At 39.6% G+C, this 20,395-nt stretch overlaps 2 protein-coding genes across 7 annotated transcripts in view; both read right to left on the bottom strand.

Annotated features, from left to right (window-relative positions):
- slain2 (SLAIN motif family, member 2) overlaps positions 1-5,126 on the bottom strand; it is a 36,640-nt gene extending 31,514 nt beyond the window's left edge. For all 6 annotated transcript variants that reach the window (XM_063002069.1, XM_063002071.1, XM_063002073.1 and 3 more), the window contains exon 1: positions 4,489-5,126. In XM_063002069.1, coding sequence (XP_062858139.1) covers positions 4,489-4,934 — 446 coding nt within the window. In that variant the 5' untranslated portion in view covers positions 4,935-5,126. The remainder of the gene's footprint in view (positions 1-4,488) is intronic.
- A 2,247-nt stretch (positions 5,127-7,373) lies between these two features.
- anapc4 (anaphase promoting complex subunit 4) overlaps positions 7,374-20,395 on the bottom strand; it is a 30,005-nt gene continuing 16,983 nt past the window's right edge. The window contains exons 19-29 of the mRNA XM_063001261.1: positions 20,106-20,162; positions 19,969-20,025; positions 18,770-18,863; positions 16,005-16,102; positions 13,809-13,870; positions 13,662-13,700; positions 12,777-12,878; positions 11,504-11,575; positions 11,246-11,413; positions 9,998-10,121; positions 7,374-7,720 (exon numbers count right to left, since the gene is read on the bottom strand). Coding sequence (XP_062857331.1) covers positions 7,478-7,720; positions 9,998-10,121; positions 11,246-11,413; positions 11,504-11,575; positions 12,777-12,878; positions 13,662-13,700; positions 13,809-13,870; positions 16,005-16,102; positions 18,770-18,863; positions 19,969-20,025; positions 20,106-20,162 — 1,116 coding nt within the window. The 3' untranslated portion in view covers positions 7,374-7,477. The remainder of the gene's footprint in view (positions 7,721-9,997; positions 10,122-11,245; positions 11,414-11,503; positions 11,576-12,776; positions 12,879-13,661; positions 13,701-13,808; positions 13,871-16,004; positions 16,103-18,769; positions 18,864-19,968; positions 20,026-20,105; positions 20,163-20,395) is intronic.

Genomic DNA, 20,395 nt, shown 5'->3' with positions numbered 1-20,395 from the left:
TTTTGCCTGTCGCAACTTTCAGTGTGTTGCAGGTGTCACATTCTATTGTTTTTATTTATTTACAAAATACGATTATCAATAAAAACACTGTACTTAAAGTTTTAAAAAAAAGTAAATAATAGTTCAAGCAACATAACAAATTACAGTTTTGTTTTTATTTTCATAAAGTGTCCCAACTTTTCTGGAAATGGGGTTTGTGTGTCATTGATAGTGCTGTTAATATTCGTTCTGACAAAAATGGTTTTCAATTTCACCACTGATCTCATCGGTGATCTCATTGTTGAGTCCTTATCAGCCCTAACCACAGCTGCACAGCTGCTACAGGGACTAACCAGATCCACCAGGATCAACTTGTGTATCAGAACTGTTATTGTTAAAACTGAAAACTGTGTACGTTTTGTGGATCCTAAAGAATAAGAACGTATAAAACACATTCAGTAAAACACAAAAACAATTAATAATAGACTGACATCAACACAATTACTCTGTACCTCATGTTTTTGAATACCTTCCAATGAAATGTCAATGTACCTGACCTTTTATAAAAATAAAAAAGAACTGGAACAGTGCCATAAAGCACCCATAAGTCAACAAATCACTGTGACCTTTTAAGGTCATACTGATGGCACTACAGAACACCAACTGTGCACTTAACCCAGCCTGTCCTTTATTGTGAAACACCTGTTTGTCTGGAGTCACAAACAATTTTAGGATGGGAACGGTCTCATGACAGACACCTGTTTTTGTCCAGGCCATATGACTGAGGAACTCTCATATAACAGCTTTCTATGACATACAGTAAACTGTAGCTCACAAACTTTCCTTGAGAAAGAAGGGCTGGATTTCCTGTTGTAAACAAGCCAAGTGTGGTGGTGTACAGTTACCATCATTCAATGAGTAATGGCAACTAGAATGAAGCTTCAATACTGGGATTGACTGTGGTAATCACTGCAATTGTGATACTCAATACTGGCTTAAGCAGCGGATCTCAGTGACTGATTTGAAATTGAATACCTGAATGTATGTAAGGTTAAGATGACACAGATGATCCATCCACTTAAACTGGAGTGGATTTACTATAATCAACGTATCAAGCCCATAACGCTAAAAATTGATTTGACATATTTTCCAATCAATTCACTGCCATCCTTATTACTGTGTGTTTTTTTTTTATTTTTTATATTTTGTTTATGCATTTTCTCCCCCTTTTTTCTCCCTTTTTAGCACGTCCAATTGCCCGATTGCGTCATGCTTCCTCTCCACCAATGCCGATCCCTGCTCTCACTGAGGAAAACAAAGCTAACCCACGCCCCCTCCGACCCGTGGGCAGCATGCCATATGCATCTTATCGCCTACACTTTGACGAGTGCAGTGCAGCTCAGCGTTGTGTACGGAGAGACACACCCTGAGAGCACTTTTCTCATCTCTGTGAAGGTGCCATCAATCAGACAGCAGAGGTCGTAATTGCACCAGTCATGAGAGAGAGACCACATCCGGCTTAGTCCCGCCCATATCTGAACAACAGGCCAATTGTTGTTCATGTGGCCGCTCAGCCTTAGCCGGCAGGTAGAGCTGAGATTCGATACGATGTATTTGAGATCCCAGCTCTGGTTCCAGCGTGTGTTTTTACCACTGCGCCACCTGAGTGGCATCTGTGTGGTGTTTAATGACATAGCACAGATCCTCCATGTCAGCTGGGGTAATTTTTTTAAGGAAAGTAGTAGAGAGATCCATCTTTTTTTTTTAAACTAATCATGTTCATTTGGAGTCCTTTATAAATAAAATCTCCATTATTCTTTCACATGGCAATTTTACAAAGCAACTTTTGACAGTTTTAAAGTTCTACGAGTTTACATTCTATTGTGTCTAGACATTTGGCTTGGCCAAGTTATATGGGTGCTGTAAAGTCTAATTAAACACTGCCCTGCTTCTCACACTGACTGCACAGACTTGCTTTACTTCATTTCCATATCCAGAGATAAGGCAATAGCAGAGGACTTTATACATGACTATAAATATTAACAATCACAGCTTGTGATTAAAAGCCCCAACAGTTCAGTCATGTACCTATCTATGGCTTGGAAATTATTCCACCTCACTAATGATATAAAGATACACCAAGTTGCTCTTTCTAACCTTTTTATTCAGGTGCTAGATCATGGTATACACTGTTAAGGTGGATGGATCATAATAGAGGATCTCAATACTGTTAAATAAAGCTTTGTGCCTATGAGCCATTCGATTTGTAGACATTCTAAAAGCGATGTCTAAAAGCTATCATTATGAGGAAAGCCACTGTTACCTAAAGGCCCAGAGTCAGACGTTTTGGTGATCTTCCTTAAATCCAAAATTACAACTGGGGAACCCTGATCTACGTGGCACTAGTAAATAAATGAAAGTAATCTGAGCTCAGCACTTCAGCTTTAATGACATACTTGTGCTTGTACGTGACCATCACAAAAAGACTAAACGTAATAACTAGTTTAGATGGCTCAGCTGAAACTGAACTACTAATCAAACTGAAATGAAACTACAAATCTGAGCTACACTAATTCCAGCCAGGCCTGTTTGGCACGGTCAGTCTGTTGCGCGCTACAATGTAGGGAGATAGCAGCTTTGTTTGCTGGTCAGAAAGTGCCATTAGTCATGGCACACCAGTCATTTAGGACAATATAGCAGCTTTTACACTTAAGATGGATAGCAAGTCTAGAAATTAGTCACTATTAGGTTCTGTGCATCAGAGGCACACATGATGTAATTGTTGATAACTGTACTTGTTGTCTAAAACAACCGCACTGGCCTACCGATCTCAGACATCCCAAGTCTCCCGGAAGTTCCGTGAGTCTCCCGCATATACATATCGGCTCCTTGATGCCCGCAAGTCAGATAAAATCTCCCGGAATCTAGAACGAGCGGCCAAGAGCGTGTGCGCACACGCATGCGCACACACACTCAAACTCAAAAAAAGCTTTATTGGCATGACAAATAAGGACATTTGTATACACACACACACACACACACACACACACACACACACGTGGGCGACACAGACTTTTTCCCCTATCATGTATTAAATCCGTTATCTGATGCACAATCTAGTGCACTATGTAGGGAACATAAATCAATTGTCTAATATACTGTCTAGTGCACTAAGTAGAGAACATAACTTCATATCTAAAATACTATCTAGTGCACTATGTAGGGAACATAAATCAATTATCTAATATACTGTCTAGTGCACAAGCTGGGAACAAAAATCTATGATCGAATATACAATCTAGTGCACTATGTAAAGAACATAATTATGTAATACACTATCTAGTGCACTATGTAAGGAACACAAATCATCATCTAGTTATACTTTCTAATGCACTATGTAGTGAACATGAATCCGTGATCTTATATACAATCTAGTGCACTGTGTAGGTAGGGAACATAAACCAATTGTCTAATTCACTATCTAGTGCACTACGTAGGGAACATAAATTCATATCTAAAATACTATCTAGTGCACTATGTAGGGAACATAAATCCGTGATCTGATAGACAATCTAGTGCACTGTGTAGGTAGGGAACATAAACCAATTGTCTAATTCACTATCTAGTGCACTACGTAGGGAACATAAATTCATATCTAAAATACTATCTAGTGCACTATGTAGGGAACATAAATCCGTGATCTGATATACAATCTAGTGCACTATGTAGGGAACATAAATTCATATCTAAAACACTATCTAGTGCACTATGTAGGGAACATAAATCCATGATCTGATATACAATCTAGCGCACTACGTAGGGAGCATAAATTCATATCTAAAACACTATCTAGTGCACTATGTAGTGAACATAAATCCATGATCTGATATACAATCTAGTGCACTGTGTAGGGAACATAAACCAGTTGTCTAATCCACTATCTAGTGCACTATGTAGGGAACATAAATTCATATCTAAAATACTATCTAGTGCACTATGTAGGGAACATAAATCCGTGATCTGATATACAATCTAGTGCACTGTGTAGGGAACATAAACCAGTTGTCTAATTCACTATCTAGTGCACTATGTAGGGAGCATAAATTCATATCTAAAACACTATCTAGTGCACTATGTAGGGAACATAAATCCATGATCTGATATACAATCTAGTGCACTGTGTAGGGAACCTAAATCCGTTAACTAATACGCTACCTAAAGCATTATGTAAGAAACATAAGTCTATTATCTAGTACACTATCTAGTGCACTAAGTAAGGAACATAAATTCTTTTCTAATATACAATCTAGTGCACTATGTAGGGAACATAAATCTATTATCTTTCACACTAGAACTATCACACTATCTGGGGGCTTGGGGGGTGGGGGTCCGGGGGTACCTCTCTGAAATGAGTTTTTGCAGCTTGGGATGTCTGCGAGCTGTCAAACTCAAACCCCTTAACACACGGCTCCTTTCTAATACTGTACCCAGCCCAGCTGCTCTACTCACCAGCTGTCCTCGTCCTCATTCAGACAGTCCATGTCTTCGAGATCAAGGATCTCCACCTCATCCAAAACCGAAGTCTCTCTCTCATCGTAATCCACAGAGTCTCGATAATACTGAATGTTATTAGCAGGAGAACTGTCACTTTCATATGGTGATCCGTAGCTGCCGTGATAAGAGCGTCTGGGACTCAGACACCGCGCGTTCTCCACAGACGCCGCTCCGAAATTCCGTAAGCCGCCGAACCCCGCCCCGGTGAAGCCGGCCAGCCCCGCCGATAACGACTCGTAGCCGGCGCTCAGAGGTCTGTTGTTGGACGCAATGCCGCCGGTGGAGGACAGCAGGGCGGAGCGGCTCCGCAGCTGCTCATTTTGCTGCTCGAGTTTCTTCACCAGGTCCTGAAGCTTCCGCACCTCTAAGTCCGCGTTTATGTTCGAATTTATATCCTCCATTAGGAACCAACACTCCAGCCACGGACCGAATTTATTAGATAAACCTCCGCCGAGTTAACAAGTTTCACTTATGTTTAACCCCACCCAAATGTTGACCGTCGACCACTTCGCTGTAAAGTTAGTTACTGTGTTTATGTTCGTCATCTTCCCTTAATAGTTATACACACTAGCCGCTTCGTCGCCATCTTTACCGTCCACCAGTCACCAATGAGGAAAACCGAAAAGAGACAAATTATGTCGTCATTACGCATACAAGCGGTAACGAGCACGCTCAAGGAGCGACGCCTACTGTGAACGCGCATTTGCCTTGCCTTGTAAATGACGCTATAGGGTAAAGAGAAACACTTTAACGTCAATAATATTTATAAATAATGAAATAATGTATGCATAGTTTAAAAAATAAAATAAAATTAGACTTGTACTGTTACTAACCTATGTATAGAGAATCTATACCAATGACTGTTTCTAAGGAACCAGCTGTAAAGAAATACAGCTGTAAAAAATAGAAAAAAATACAGCTGTAAAAAAAATAGTAATATTTTTTACTTAGTTGTATTTCTTTCTGTTTTTCCTGTCTTCATACTGCTGTAACAAGTTAATTTCCCTATGGGGATCAATAAAGTATTATCTTATCTTATCTAAAGATCCTTAAGTTTGCTGATGACACCACTGTGGTGGGCCTCATAACCGATGGTGACGAGTCTGCCTACAGAAAGGAAGTCGAGCAGTTGGTCTCCTGGTGCAGCGACAATCACCTGCTGATCAACACACAAAAGACTGTAGAGATGGTGGTGGATTTCAGGCACAAAGCGCCCTCCTTACCTCCCCTCACAATTAATGGCTCTATGGTCTTAGTGGTGGAGTCACTTAAGTTCCTGGGCACCACCTTATCCAGGGACCTAAAGTGGAAAAAAAACACTCTCCATCGCCAATAGGGCTCAGCAGAGAATGTTCTTCCTGAGACAGCTGAGAAAATTCAACCTGCCACAGAGTCTGCTGATCCAGTTCTACACAGCAATCATAGAGTCCATCCTTACATCATCATCCATCACCATCTGGTTTGGTTCCTCAACATCACATAAACTCCAGCGTGTAATCAGGACAGCGGAGAGGATCATTGGATGTAGTCTGCCAACGCTTCAGGACATTTACAACAGCAGAGTGCTGAAGCGTGCCGGCAAAATGACAGCAGACCCCTCTCATCCTGGACATCACCTTTTTCAAACTCTTCCATCTGGCAGAAGACTCAGGACAATAAAAACAAACACATCCAGACACGCTAACAGCTTTTTCCCCAGAGCTGTAACACTTTTTAACCAAAGTTGTTCTCTTCGGCAAATGTTGGTAAATACTGGTTAACAGTCCGTGTGCAGTCGGGTCTGTTAAATATGTTCTGTGTTACATGTCATACATGTGTAATTATCTGTACTATTATGTGTATTGTTTGTACTACTATGTGGACTATTGTGTGTATTATTGTGTGTATCACCAAAGCAAATTCCTTGTATGTGTAACATACCTGGCGAAATAAAGTGATTCTGATTCTGAATAAAGTCGTAATACTTTATAAACAGTTTCTTGCAAATCTGTTTGTTATTATACTGATAAAAAAGTGATGTTGATGTGCCAAGAGATTATATTTTAGTATTTATTTATCTGTGAAACCAATATACAAGCAAGTCTTTATCCTCAACGTCCCTCAACATCACTCATACCAGCACAACACACACTAACACACCACCACCATGTCATTGTCACTGCAGTGCCGAGAATCATCCACCACCTAAATAATACCTGCTCTGTGGGGGTCCTGACCATTGAAGAACAGAGTAAAAGCAGGTTAAAAAAAAGCATGCAGAGAAACAGATGGACTACAGTCAGTAATTGTAGAACTACAAAGTGCTTCTATATGGTAAGTGGAGCTGATAAAATGGACAGTGAGTGTAGACACAAGGAAGTGGTTTTAATGTTATGGCTGATCGGTGTATATTGTCTAAGATCAAAATGATCTTTTTCCTTATGGCAACTCATAATTTGACTTAGTAGTGTGTATAGCCCCCACATGCCTGTATGCACTTCAGACAATACCTGGGCATGCTCCTGATTAGATGTGAACACAGCAAATATGATAAGCATAAAGACCTAATAAAATCATCAGAGGAGCTGTGGTGAGTCCGAGGAGGATCAAGTAATGAATTGCCGACAGGTTGTTGAAGCCAAGACTTACTGATGCCAGAGGACATGAGGGTTATGGTATCTGGTATGGGCCAACAGATTGCCACAGGCTAGCCTAAGCACCCATGCTAACTCCTGCCCATCGTTACTTTTCCCCTATGATCATATATAAATGTGTTTTTATGGTCAGTATCTACACAATCCTGATTCTATTAAGCTTATCACAGAATATGAACCAAATTAATGAAAACATCTAAACCAGAATAAGTACAGAAAATGTTTATTTAATTTCAAGAGAACAGTGTTGGAGTAGCCTGTGCACTTCTTACAAAACTGCACTGGGGTAAGACAACCAGCGACATCAAAGGTCAAAGTGTGTCTGACAGTGAAGTGTGTTCCAGGGTGTCCCCTCCCCCCTCCGCCATCTCCTCACATGCCTCTGCTCCTCTATTTCCTTCTTCACCTGCTGCTTCCACTCCTAGATTGCTTGAGGTCTCCCCCAGTTCATCCTGATCACAGCTGATGTCCTGAGACTCATCTGCCCCCTCTTCATCCTCCTCATCCTCTACGTCCATCTCAAATACACGGATGTGACGGAGGTTTGAACTCAGCTAGTTGAAAAAAGCACAAACATATAGTATTAAGATAACAGGATAAAAACTGGTATTTGGCTTTTGCACACATACAAACATTAAGGTCAACAATTATAAACTGCTATAAATATGAGCAACAAAGTACAAACAACGAGATGCTTACTGATTTCCTACTATGTACATTAATTCTGTGGCCATTTAAGGGCTAAACATACTATATAAATGCTTTTTTTTTTTTATCAGGATTTTAATGTCATGTTTTACACACTTTGGTTACATTGATGACAGGACGGGTAGTTACTGGTTACACAAGATTCATCAGTTCAAGTCTTTAATGTCAAACGCAGTCATGGACAAATTTGTAACTCCAATTCACCTCACTTGCATGTGTTTGAACTGTGGGAGGAAACCAGAGCTCCCGAAGGAAACCCACACAGACGTGGGGAGAACATGCAAATTCCACACAAAAAGAACCCGGACCAATCCACCTTGGAATCAAACCCAGGACTCAACTTCTGTAACTGCAGGGCAGTTGTAGCTTAGTGGTTAAGGTGCTAGACTAGTAATCAGAAAGTTGCCGGTTCAAGCCCCACCACTGCCAGGTTGCCACTGTTGGGCTCTTGAGCAAGGCCCTTAACCCTCAATTAGTCAGACTGTATACTGTCACAGTACTGTAAGTCGCTTTGGATAAAAGCATCTGCTAAATGCCAAACATGTAAATGTATAACATTGCAATTAGAGATGTACCGATCGGGGTTTTTGGCACCGATTCCGATCTCCGATCTCCTTTCAGGGACATCGGCCGATAGCCGATTCCGATAGGAATTTAGCAAATTTAGCAGTAAATAAAGTACATCAAACAATTATTTTTTTTATCCACAGGAGACATATTTCATTAGTCTAACTGACCACACACACACACGCAGGTTTAATGTTATCCAGTTCAGTCTGAAGAAACCTTAAAGAGAGCCTCACAGTGAAGATAAACCGGAGCAGAGCGCGTGTGTGCGTGCGTGCGTGCGTGTGTGTTTGTGCCTTTAAGAGAAATGATCTGTTCACTGTATCGCTTAAAGTGATTCACGAGTCGATTCATTTTTCGCGAAGCGTAAGTTTCTCTTCTCAGTTATCTCTCCGTGTTTACTGACATGCAATTTTTAGCGCAAAATCAGCAGTAAATAATAAAGTAACCAAACAATTATTTTTTTCACCCACAGGAGACATATCTTATCAGTCTAACTGACCACACACACACACAGGTTTAATGTTATCCAGTTTAGTCTGAAAAAAACTTAAAAAGAGCCTCACAGTGAAAATAAACCGAAAGCAACAGCGTGTGTGTTTCTTTAAAAAAAACGCTTTGTTCACAGTGTCGCTTTAAATGATTCTGATTCAGGAGTCGAATGTGACGCGTAAGTTTCTCTCTCCGTTTTTACTGTTATTAATAAATGCTGTGGTTTTAAATAAACACCAGCTACTACAGAACATTGTGTGACTTTCTTACATTAAAAAGCTTAATTAAAAAGCTTAATTAAACCGCTATTACCACAGAGCGGTCACCGAGTCAGACTCGTTCCGTCTGTGGAGCTAAAAGTTCTGATTACCCTAAAAGTTTAGCAGATGATCCTGAACTAACGAATTTGGTAATGAATAAACTTTTGCCTCTGATTGGCTCTGTAACGTTTTCTGTTCTCATCTACATCACAAGTAAGAACCGCTTACGATTTACCAAAGTGAACCAGGAGTTTATATAACGTGCTGATAGAATCGACTCAGATGTGACCGGGTTGAATTATCTTTTTAAAGTAAATATTACAATCAGCAAAATTACATCGTATGTATGATGCACAACGTTAATGATGTTATTTTAGGTCATGAAGAGCTTTCACGATGGTTTCTGTACGATGGTTGATGAATTTTGATGTGATGGTTGGCGCGTCGTAGCTCAAAGTCTGGATCAATCCCCTGAGCTGTTAAGCTTAACGTGATCTTTATATATCACACGATCGGATCGGCTACTTTTAGGAAATATCGCCGATCGCCGATAGCATATTTTGATTAAAAATCGGCCGATACCGATTCATAGCCGATCGATCGTCCCATCTCTACTTACAAGTATATGTAAACACTTGGCTTTAACTATACAGTAGTTTAAAAGGAACAATGAGCTGTTTTGGCTATAAAATGAAGGGGCTAAAGAGAGACAATATTTGTACACAATAAGGCAAACTCTATGTAATATATTACAGTAACATCTACAATTCAACAAGGATGCAGTTTGTGGAGTATGATTCTTACCACGCAGGATACTTTACGGACTCCATTTACAGCCACAAACTGAGCCTTCATGTTCTCTAGATCTCGACTCAGATTTCCCCAAGACAGCCCCCGTACGGGAATTTCACCACTTTGCTCATCCAACCTGGTCAACAACAGAACAGATCAACATTAAGATTTTAAATGAAGTACATCTGAAGTATTTACTTCTAACTGCAGTATAAAACTTCATATATCATTTCAAAATTTTTGCAAACTTAAATGCTCAAATGCAACCAATAATCACAATATTTGCAGGTATTCCTGCATTAATTATTTTAGCCCAGTCATAATAACTGTAAAGAAAATCTTATTTTAAAATGTACACCGCCAAGTCAGAAAGTGGCTTTTGTATTTCTATCAAGTATCATACAGTCAGAAAGTCTATAATGTTTTACTTAATTTTGCTACCGTCCGGAGTTTTTATGTTTAATGTGCATTTTTGGAGGTGTTACACTACTTCTGCTGGCATGATTGACATGGTGGACAGCAATACCATTCCTCCCACTAAGCAATTAAGGCCAAACAGCTGAGCACAGATGGCTTTTCCATAACTTATATGGCGTTTTTAAGTGCTAGAGTGCATAGAGAATGTGTTTAACAGAGGTTCTGGACCCACGGAGGGGGCAAGTGGGGGCCTGCCCTCCTTTTAGCAGGTAGGTATGGGTAAGTTCAGTGTGTCCCATATGGCATTTTTGTATAGATAATTTGTTCCCATCATTTTGGGGTATTGAGTTCAGTACATGTAAATTAGATTTTTTAAAATTATTATTATAGGGTCTCTTGATCAAGGGCCAAGCAACAGCACAGTTAAGCTGGTATTTAAGCATTGGATCCAGTTTACATGTACATTTTCGGCATTTAGCAGACACCTTTATCCAAAGCGACTCACAGTACTGGGACAGCATACAGTCTGAGCAATTGAGGGTTAAGGACCTTGCTCAAGGGCCCAACAGCAGCAACCTAGCAGTGGTGAGGCTTGAACCAGTGACCTTCTGATTACTTGTCCGGTACCTTAACTGCTAGGCTACAGCTGCCTCTCAGTTGTCTCACAGTGCCAGTCATGATCAATATGTCTGCAAAAAGTCTTTGCGAAGTTGCATTGTTTTATACTACAGGGATCATCCTTCAGATTTTGCTTAGTCTGTGAAACAAAAACTTTAATACACTTTGTAAATATAGAATTATGGACAAAAGTAAAGTAGCTGCAGTGACCCAGGTTGGTGATACCTGTGGGTAGTGTCCCAGTTAAACTCCTCCTCACAGCTGATTGCAGAGCCAAGGGGAAGCTGAGCGAGGAGACGGAGCCTATTTTCACCATCCTCCTGGCCCTGTAACACCACAGTCAACGTCTCATCGTCATAGAGACGTGCATCAAGACATGTATAGGAGCGATCTCTGCAACCCAGCGACATTAAAAGTTAGTTTATTTTTTAGTATTTAGTTTAATCTGCAATTGGAAACTATTTTCTCTTTAATACAACTTACGTCGGCTCTGTTTCATCATTAGTACTGCAGTGAGGGTTTAAGTCTATAGCCACCAAACCATTAGGCACAGATCTGAAAACATACAGAAAATGCTTAATCATCCTACTTGTTCCCCTTCACCTTATACACCTTGGAAATGTAAAAATAGCAACAAAAATGAAAAAGAAAAAAGAAGGGGAAGGGGGTTTAACCACTGAAACCTACAGATAGTGGACATGATTCAATCACTAGATTTTCATTTCAAAATCACTTCAAAAAGAACACCATTCTACTTTTTGATTCTGCAAATATAATTGTAAAAAACAAAAAATAGCCATTTAACCATTTAGCCATTTAATGGTCCATTTAAGCAAGTCACTGTCTGAAAGACAGCATGTCTCTTATAGATGTTCTAAACGTGTCTGCATGAGTTTCGTAAGGTGAACTGGCAACTGGAAATTGCCCCAGGTGTCAGTGAGTGTGTGAGTGTATGTTGCCCTGTCAAGTCAAGTCAACTTTATTTATATAGCGCTTTTTACAATAGACATTGTCTCAAAGCAACTTTACAAGATCCAGGACCAACAGATACAAAAACCCCTGTTGAGCAAGCTGAGGGCGAGGAAAAACTCCCATAAAATTACAGGAAGAAACCTTGAGAGGAACCAAGGTCTGTCCAAGGTGTATTTTTGTCTTTCATTTATTGTTTTTGACTGGTGCTAGACCCACTGAGACAAGAATAAAGCAGTTACTAAAAATTAATAAATACAATTAAAAATACCAGTAATTTATTCATTATTTCATTTTCCCATAAGTAGGGAAAACATTTAAACTTCATAATTCTTTGCAACAAAAACATTAGAAAAACATTTAAATTTTTTAAATATTCAGATTACAATACAAATAAAATGACCTAAGTTAAATGGAGCCATAAAAATAATAAAACAATGTTAAAGAGCTTTTCTTTAAAATAGGAATGAAATGGTGGCCCTTTATTCCTTCTCCTTACATTAATTTTATGCAGAAATTACCAGTAATTTATGTGTTAATGCATGAATGCACACCAAAGCAAAACTGACAAAGCAATTTCTGGAACACAACCTAATACAATTGCTAGAAAATTACTAGGTCAGCTCATGAATTAGTGGGTAAGACTGTGTAAATAGATGCATCCCACTTCTGGTTCTGTGTGCTGGCTGCATGTGTGAATAACACATTGAAATAATAAAGCTCATCTGATACTGTTCCAGATTTTAAATATGAAGGGAGCTACAAAACAACGTTACAGTGATAATACCTGATTGGGTCTGTCGCTCTTCTCAGGATGTAGATTTTGGAGGGTGAGATCTCTGGCATACAGAAAACTACATAGATCATACTTGCATTTTTATCATTCCATCTGGAAAAAATACATTGATAGTAATTTTGATTATTTAAACCAAATTGTATTCGTTATCATCTTGTTTTTTTATCATAAACAAGTGTGACGACCTGTATAAACCAGCGACAAGGCCTATTCTAGTGTGTGTGTTAAAATTCCAGGTGCCTCATACACATTATACTTCTATAATATATGGTCATTTGTGGGACATTTCATTTAAAATTGGGGATTGCAAATAGAACAGAATGCCTTTATTTGTCATATATACATATACAGTACAACTAAGTTCTTTTTTGCATATGCCAGCGTGTTTTTGGAAGCTGGGGTCATAGTGCAGGGTCAGCCATTGTACCGCACCCCTGGAGCAGAGAGGGTTAAAAGCCTTGCTCAAGGGCCCAACAGGCACCATAACTAAACACAGAAGCAAAGGAAGAAGGTTGACCGGTACAACAAATCCTGCTTTCTCCAGGATAATGTGGATGGAATGTGCACCTGTGCAAAAGATGGCACCAGGATGCACTGTAGGACGATCCATCTCACAATACACAGAAACTAAAAGACCAGCTGATAATGTTTTGTTACCAAATAGCACAGGACTCTATTGAGAGTCCAAGTCTCAGTGGGTAGAAGCTGGTCTGACATTTTGGCTCATCTGTATATATATCTGTTTAAAACTGATATAATAATAAGATCTACACTGTAGTTTGTGTTTTTATTCGGTCTTTGAAAGGGAGGCTGCATGTATCATGAACCATGTAGTATAACAATGATTTTTTTATGCATTTATTTAGTAGTACTTACAGTGCTGGGAGTTCAAACAGCCGTGGTGTGCTCTCAGGACTGCCAAAACATCACCACATTTGTGAGCTTTCAACCACTTATGCACAATAAGCTAAAGACTTAATCAGCATTTTGAGGCTGATCATTAATATTAGTGGTGTGGTTTACCTCTCATGTACTTTGTAAAGACGCAAACACTGAGCCTGCTTCACTGAACTCCCTATGACCTTCTGAGAAGAGAAAACACACAAACACACACACAGGTCATTGGATCACCACACACAAATTACAATCCTTAGTTTAGTCTTAAAAGTAGCCACAGAAGCAGAAGGCAAAATCAAACTATATCTAAATGTTTTACTCTTGTATCATGAGCTAACCAAGTACAGATTACAGGTTGTATCAAGGAAGATGGTACTGCAAAATTAAGTGTTTAAGATGAAAGATAATTTAGGTCAAACAGACACAACTAGCAGATTTTTGTGTAGAATACGCAGATGTGACACTTCAGATATCATTGACATTCACAACATCCAGCTGTAAATCTACAAATCATAGCTCCAGAAAAGTTGGGACAACAATGCAAATAAAACAGAAAAAGAGTAATATACAAGCATCAATAAACAATCACTGTGAAATTAATTTCAATATTGTTTAATTGCAATATTTACAGGATTTAACAGATGCTTTTCTCCAAATCGACTTACAATTGAGACCATATACAATTCAAGCAATCGAGGGTTTAGGACCTTGCTCAAGCGCCGAACAGTGGCAATCTGGCAGTGCTTTTCTGTTTGATTTCTAATGCCATGTTAGCTGCTGTAACTATTATCACGGCTGAATAAAAGGTTCCATCTTTAAAAAGTCAAAGTGGGGGTCAAACCTGGCAGTGGTAGGGTTTGAACTGGCGATCTTACGATCACTAGTCCAGGACCATAACTGCTTCCAGAAAAGATAATTTAAGATTATGAACATCTTAAACAAACAAAAAATATTTTTTATGCATTTTCTCCCCATTTTTCTCCCGATTTAGCACACTCAATTTTGTCTTCCGCTGCTGAGAGATACCAGATTGCATCCGAGGAGAGCACGTCGCTTTACACGCCTCTTTCAACACGTGCACAGCCCTCCTCTTCTCGCCCATGCATTCTGCACAGGCGTCTCTTCCGCCATTCAGGGTCCTTACACAGCGTATGAAGAACCACCCACCCACACATAGCCCGGCCCCCACCCTGCAGATACGGTGGCCAATTTGTATCTGCTGCAGGCACTGCCAATTATGCCCACTAGATGGCGCCCAGCCGACCGGTGGCAACACCGAGTTTCGAACCGGGGAGTGGTGTGCAAGCGGAATATCCCGCTGCGCCACCTGGGCGCCTTACACAGCTAATTTAATCATACTTTGATGGTATAAAAGTAGAATCTAGGAAAGTACTAGTACTACTACTACTACTACTAATAATAATAATGCATCAGCAAATAATCCAACAGTTCAAGAACAACTTTCCTCAATCAATTAATTTAACCCTATAGATCAGCAAACTGTACTATACACAGTGAAAAACATCATCAACCAGAAATGCTGCAGACTTCGCTGGGCTCAAGTTCATCTACAATGGACAGTTGTAAACCAAAGTGAAAGTGTGTGCTGTGGACTGACCGGTCCTTCTTTTAGAATGTTACTTTAATAAATAAATGTTGCGTCCTTTGGGCCAAAGATAAAAAAGGACCATTCAGATTGTTATCAACTCAAACTTCAGAAGCAAAGTGTTTCATGATATGAAACAGAAGCGCTTATAGAATGAGTGACATGAACATCTGTGATGACAATATTAACACTGATATACACATACACATTTTGGAGCAAGATAAGCTGCTTTCTAGACAGTTTTAATGACATTAATGCTTATTTTAACATAACAGCACAGTCGTTTATTCCTGACCAATTATTAAGTATTATTAAAGGAAAACTTTTTTGAAACTTGTTGTAGGGTTTAAATTTAAAATTAAAATCTGTTAATTGATTTTAAGTGTATATTTAGTACAAGACTAATTAAACAAATTTAAATCTTTGCTTTCTGTTTTTATTAGCATCCCACATACTGTCCCAACTTTCATGAAACTAATGTTCGTGTATTTCAGTTCCAGAATTTGATCCTATGGCTTCCCAATCACAAAATAATGGATTGAAACATGCAGAAAGTGGTTGGAATAGTGGGAGAAATGTATGCACTGCATACACATGCACTGTGTGAGTGACAGATACAATATATAATTAGGATGCTAGGAGCATACACTGCATCAAGTTCCATTTGCTGTTTCTTCTACCTGACTGAAATCAAATAGCATAATTAGCATACTTACCGCTGGTTTTTGCAGACAGAGGTCAATAGTGCCTTCCATCAGCCGTTTTACAAAGTGCAGAGACTTTTGTGGGTAGGTGGGAAACAGCAGTGGGCTTTCTGCAACACATAAGACACAAGAGAAAAGTCACAGTGTGCTTGAACAAAGTAATGACTGCAATAAGATTAAGTCCAAAAAAGTATTTATTATTTATTTATTTATTAGGATTTTAACGTCATGCTTTACACTTTGGTTACATTCATGACAGGAATGGTAGTTATTCATTACACAAGGTTCATCAGTTCACAAGGTTATATCCAACACAACCATGGACAATTTAGTGTCTCCAATTCACCTCACTTGCATGTCTTTGGACTGTGGGAGGAAAACAGAGCACCCGGAGTAAACCCACACAGACACGGGGAAAACATGCAAACTCCACACAGAAAGGACCTAGACCTCCCCACCTGGGGATCAAACCCAGGACCTTCTTGCTGTGAGGTGACAGTGCTACCCACCGAGCCACCACACCCGAAGTAAACCCACGCAGACATGGGGAGAACATGCAAACTCCACACAGAAAGGACCTGGACCACCCCACCTGGGGATCGAACCCAGGACCTTCTTGCTGTGAGGCGACAGTGCTACCCACTTAGCCACCGTGACACTCCAAAAAAGTAAGATCACTACATTAAGTAGCTTAGTTTACTTTTCTTACTATGACTACGGATTGACTGAGTACAGGATGAACAATGTGCATTTGCTATCTGTTTATAGCAATCACCTAGTCTTGCAGGGCCAGATCTCATCCCTAACAACATAAAAATCTTATTATTGTATTTATGTCTTTTTCTTTTCTCTCCCAGTCTATTCATTACCAGTTACCAAGCTGTATCTCCTCTACTGCTGCAGACCCCGACTCTAACCAAGGAGGGTTGTACCCAACAAATGTCCCTATCTGACCTGTGTGTAGTAGCCAAAAACTTCTTTTCACAGGTCCAGGGAAGGTTCACTCAGGTATAAGAACTGTAATTAGTGCACTATCAACAATTTACACACAGTTTATATAGCGCATACAAAGAAGTCACTGGCATGTGCTGTGTAAACAATCTCCACCTGCCATAACTTAGAACCTAGGCTATTACTCAACATTTAAAGCTATACTTATATCTAGTGACTGTGGAGGCTATGTTAATAAAAGCATGCGAATTTGAACACTACACTTTGCATTGGATCCGAGTGATAAAATGTTCCTCATGGGAAGGAATGCATAACATATACCAGTGTTGTAAAACACGTCCGAGACAACTGAATCAAATGGTATGCCTATTTATAAACTTCTCAGGTGTTAAATGTGCTGTTTTCAGGACATTTTGGGCATGACTTGTGCTTGCTTAAACATAATTAATAGAGATGGGACGATCGATCGACTTTCAATCGATATCGGCCGATTTTCAATCAAAATATGCTATCGACGATCGGACGATATTTCCCAAATGTAGCCGATCCGATCACTTGATATATAAAGATCACGTTAAGTTAACAGCTCAGTGAATTGATCCAGACTTTGCGCTACAAAACACGAACCATCACATCACCATTCATCAACCATCATACAGAAACCATCATGAAAGCTCTTCACGACCTAAAATAACATGATTAACGTTGTGCATCATACATACGATGCAATTTTGCTGACTGAAATATTTACTTTAAAAAGATAATTCAACCCGGTCACATCTGAGTCGATTCTATCAGCACATTATTCAAACTCGTGTTCAGTTTGGTAACTCGTAAGTGGTTCTTGCTTTTGATGTAAATGAGAACAGAAACGTTACAGAGCCAATCAGAGGCAAAAGTTTATTCATTATCAAATTCGTTAGTTCAGGATCATCTGCTAAACTTTTAGGGTAATCAGAACTTTTAGCTCCACAGACGGAACGAGTCTGACTCGGTGACCGCTCTGTGGTAATAGCGGTTTAATTAAGCTTTTTAATTAAGCTTTTTAATGTAAGAAAGTCACACAAAATGTTCTGTAGTAGCTGGTGTTTATTTAAAACCACAGCATTTATTAATAACAGTAAAAACGGAGAGAGAAACTTACGCGTCACATTCGACTCCTGAATCAGAATAATTTAAAGCGACACTGTGAACAAAGCGTTTTTTTAAAGAAACACACACACACGCTGTTGCTTTCGGTTTATCTTTTAAGTTTTTTTCAGACTAAACTGGATAACATTAAACCTGTGTGTGTGTGTGGTCAGTTAGACTAATAAGATATGTCTCCTGTGGGTGAAAAAAATAATTGTTTGGATACTTTATTATTTACTGCTGATTTTGCGCTAAAAATTGCATGTCATCTTAGATCTTAGAGCAACATATGCTGCCTTCAGTTCAAGTCATCATCTTTATCAGAGACGTCCATGCATTTTTCAACAAGACAATGCAAAACCACATGCTGCACACATTACAAAGGCATGGCTGCGGAAGAAGAAGGTACGGGTACTGGACTGGCCTGCCTGCAGTCCTGACCTGTCCCCAATACAGAATGTGTGGAGAATTTTGAAACAAAAAATGCGACAACGACGACCCCGTACTGTTGCACATCTTAAGACATTTTGGGCATGACTTGTGCTTGTTTAAACATAATTAACAATAATTACATAATAAGACATAATTACATCGGTTTTACCTCCAAGACTAGTAATTACAAGCTGCTTATGAGACAACTCTGACATTCCTTCAATGCTACATTATAGTTTTGAAAGTTTGAATGTGTTCCTTGCCTTTTAAATGTGTGCTCTGCTGAACAAAATTCACCCAGTGGTTGCCCTCTATATTTGGTGGAGACACCAGATCTTCCTCTTCATCTTTCAGGTACTGCAAAAAGCATTAGATCATTATAAAAATAGCAAATACACAGTTACAGCAAATCTGAAACAGTATTAATGCAAAGAGCTGTGGGTTTTGGAAGAAAATTTTATTAGAATGCGCCTAGAGTATAAAAAAAATAAAGACACCCATTATTTAATTGTACTTTTTTTTTAGATATAGATATATTTTTTTAAATATATTTTGTTTATGCATTTTATCCTGTTTTTCTCCTGATTTTTTAGCTCATCCAATTGCCCGATTGCGCCATGCTTCCTCTCCACTAATGCCGACCCCGGCTCTAATTGAGGAGAACAAAGCTAACACACGCCTCCTCCGACACGTGGGCAGCAGCCGTATGCTTTCTGTCACCTACACTACACGAGATCAGCTGCGGACCAGCTCTGTGTACGAAGAGACACACCCTGATCAACGCACTCCTTTCCCGTCTCTGTACAGGCGCCATCAATCAGCCAGCAGAGGTCGTAGGTCATTATGAGGGAGTCCGTATCCGGCTTAATACCCCACCCCTATATGAACAACGGGCCAATCGTTGTTCATGTGGTTGATCGGCCCAGCTGGCAGGCAGAGCCGAGACTCGATACGTTGTATTCGAGATCCCAGCTCTGGTGTGTTAGCGTGTGTTTTTACCACTGCGTCAACTGAGCGGCTGGACTTTTTAAATAAAAACAAACCCACGGTCGTATAAATAAACACTCAGTCACTCACGGCGGTGCTTGAGCCTATCCCAGCTTTTGAATGGGCGCAAGGCACACAGTAACACCCTGGACGGGACGCCAGTCCATCGCAGGGCAGACACACAAACACACATACACACACCCATTCACCTATAGGGCAATTCAGTGTCTCCAATTAACCTGACTGTGGGAGGAAACTGGAGCTCCCGGAGGAAACCCACGCAGACACGGGGAGAACATGCAAACTCTGCACAGAAAGAACCCGGACCGCCCAGCCTGGGGATGGAACCCAGCACCTTCTTGCTGTGAGGCGACAGTGCTACCCACCGAGCCACTGTGCTGCCCTATAAATAAACAGACTAATTTATATCTATAACACACCCAGATACAGACACACATTTACGTTTCATCCTTACCTGCCCTACCCGTTCCACATTAAAGTACTTCCCTTTTCTATCAAACAGCTCTTTATTCTGTCAGGAGAAGGAAACAAAGTTAAAATTAGCTTAAAAACAGTGACATTAATGTTTAAGAAGTTTTTGTATTTACTTACAGCACTGAAATGCTCAGAGAGAAAATCAGCAACAAAAGCTAGGTCCTTCTGGGTCATCTAAAGACACAATTGCCGTAATGTTACTAAAAAAAGTAACAAAACCCACACATGCACTTGTAACTAAACTCCTATATAAAAAAGCTAAAGCCTTCAACTACTTGATGATGTACTGACAGGTTAGCATAAAAATACTTAATAACTGCTTGCAAATTCAGAAATATATAAAAAAAAAAAAAAGAGATCAGATTTCTATTACTGGTTGCTACATATTTTGATATTAATTTATTTTC

The sequence above is a fragment of the Trichomycterus rosablanca genome, chromosome 9 (assembly GCF_030014385.1).
Source record: "Trichomycterus rosablanca isolate fTriRos1 chromosome 9, fTriRos1.hap1, whole genome shotgun sequence".
Taxonomy (NCBI): domain Eukaryota; kingdom Metazoa; phylum Chordata; class Actinopteri; order Siluriformes; family Trichomycteridae; genus Trichomycterus; species Trichomycterus rosablanca.
Note: the sequence above shows the minus strand (reverse complement) of the source record. Positions and strands in the feature narration are given on the sequence as shown.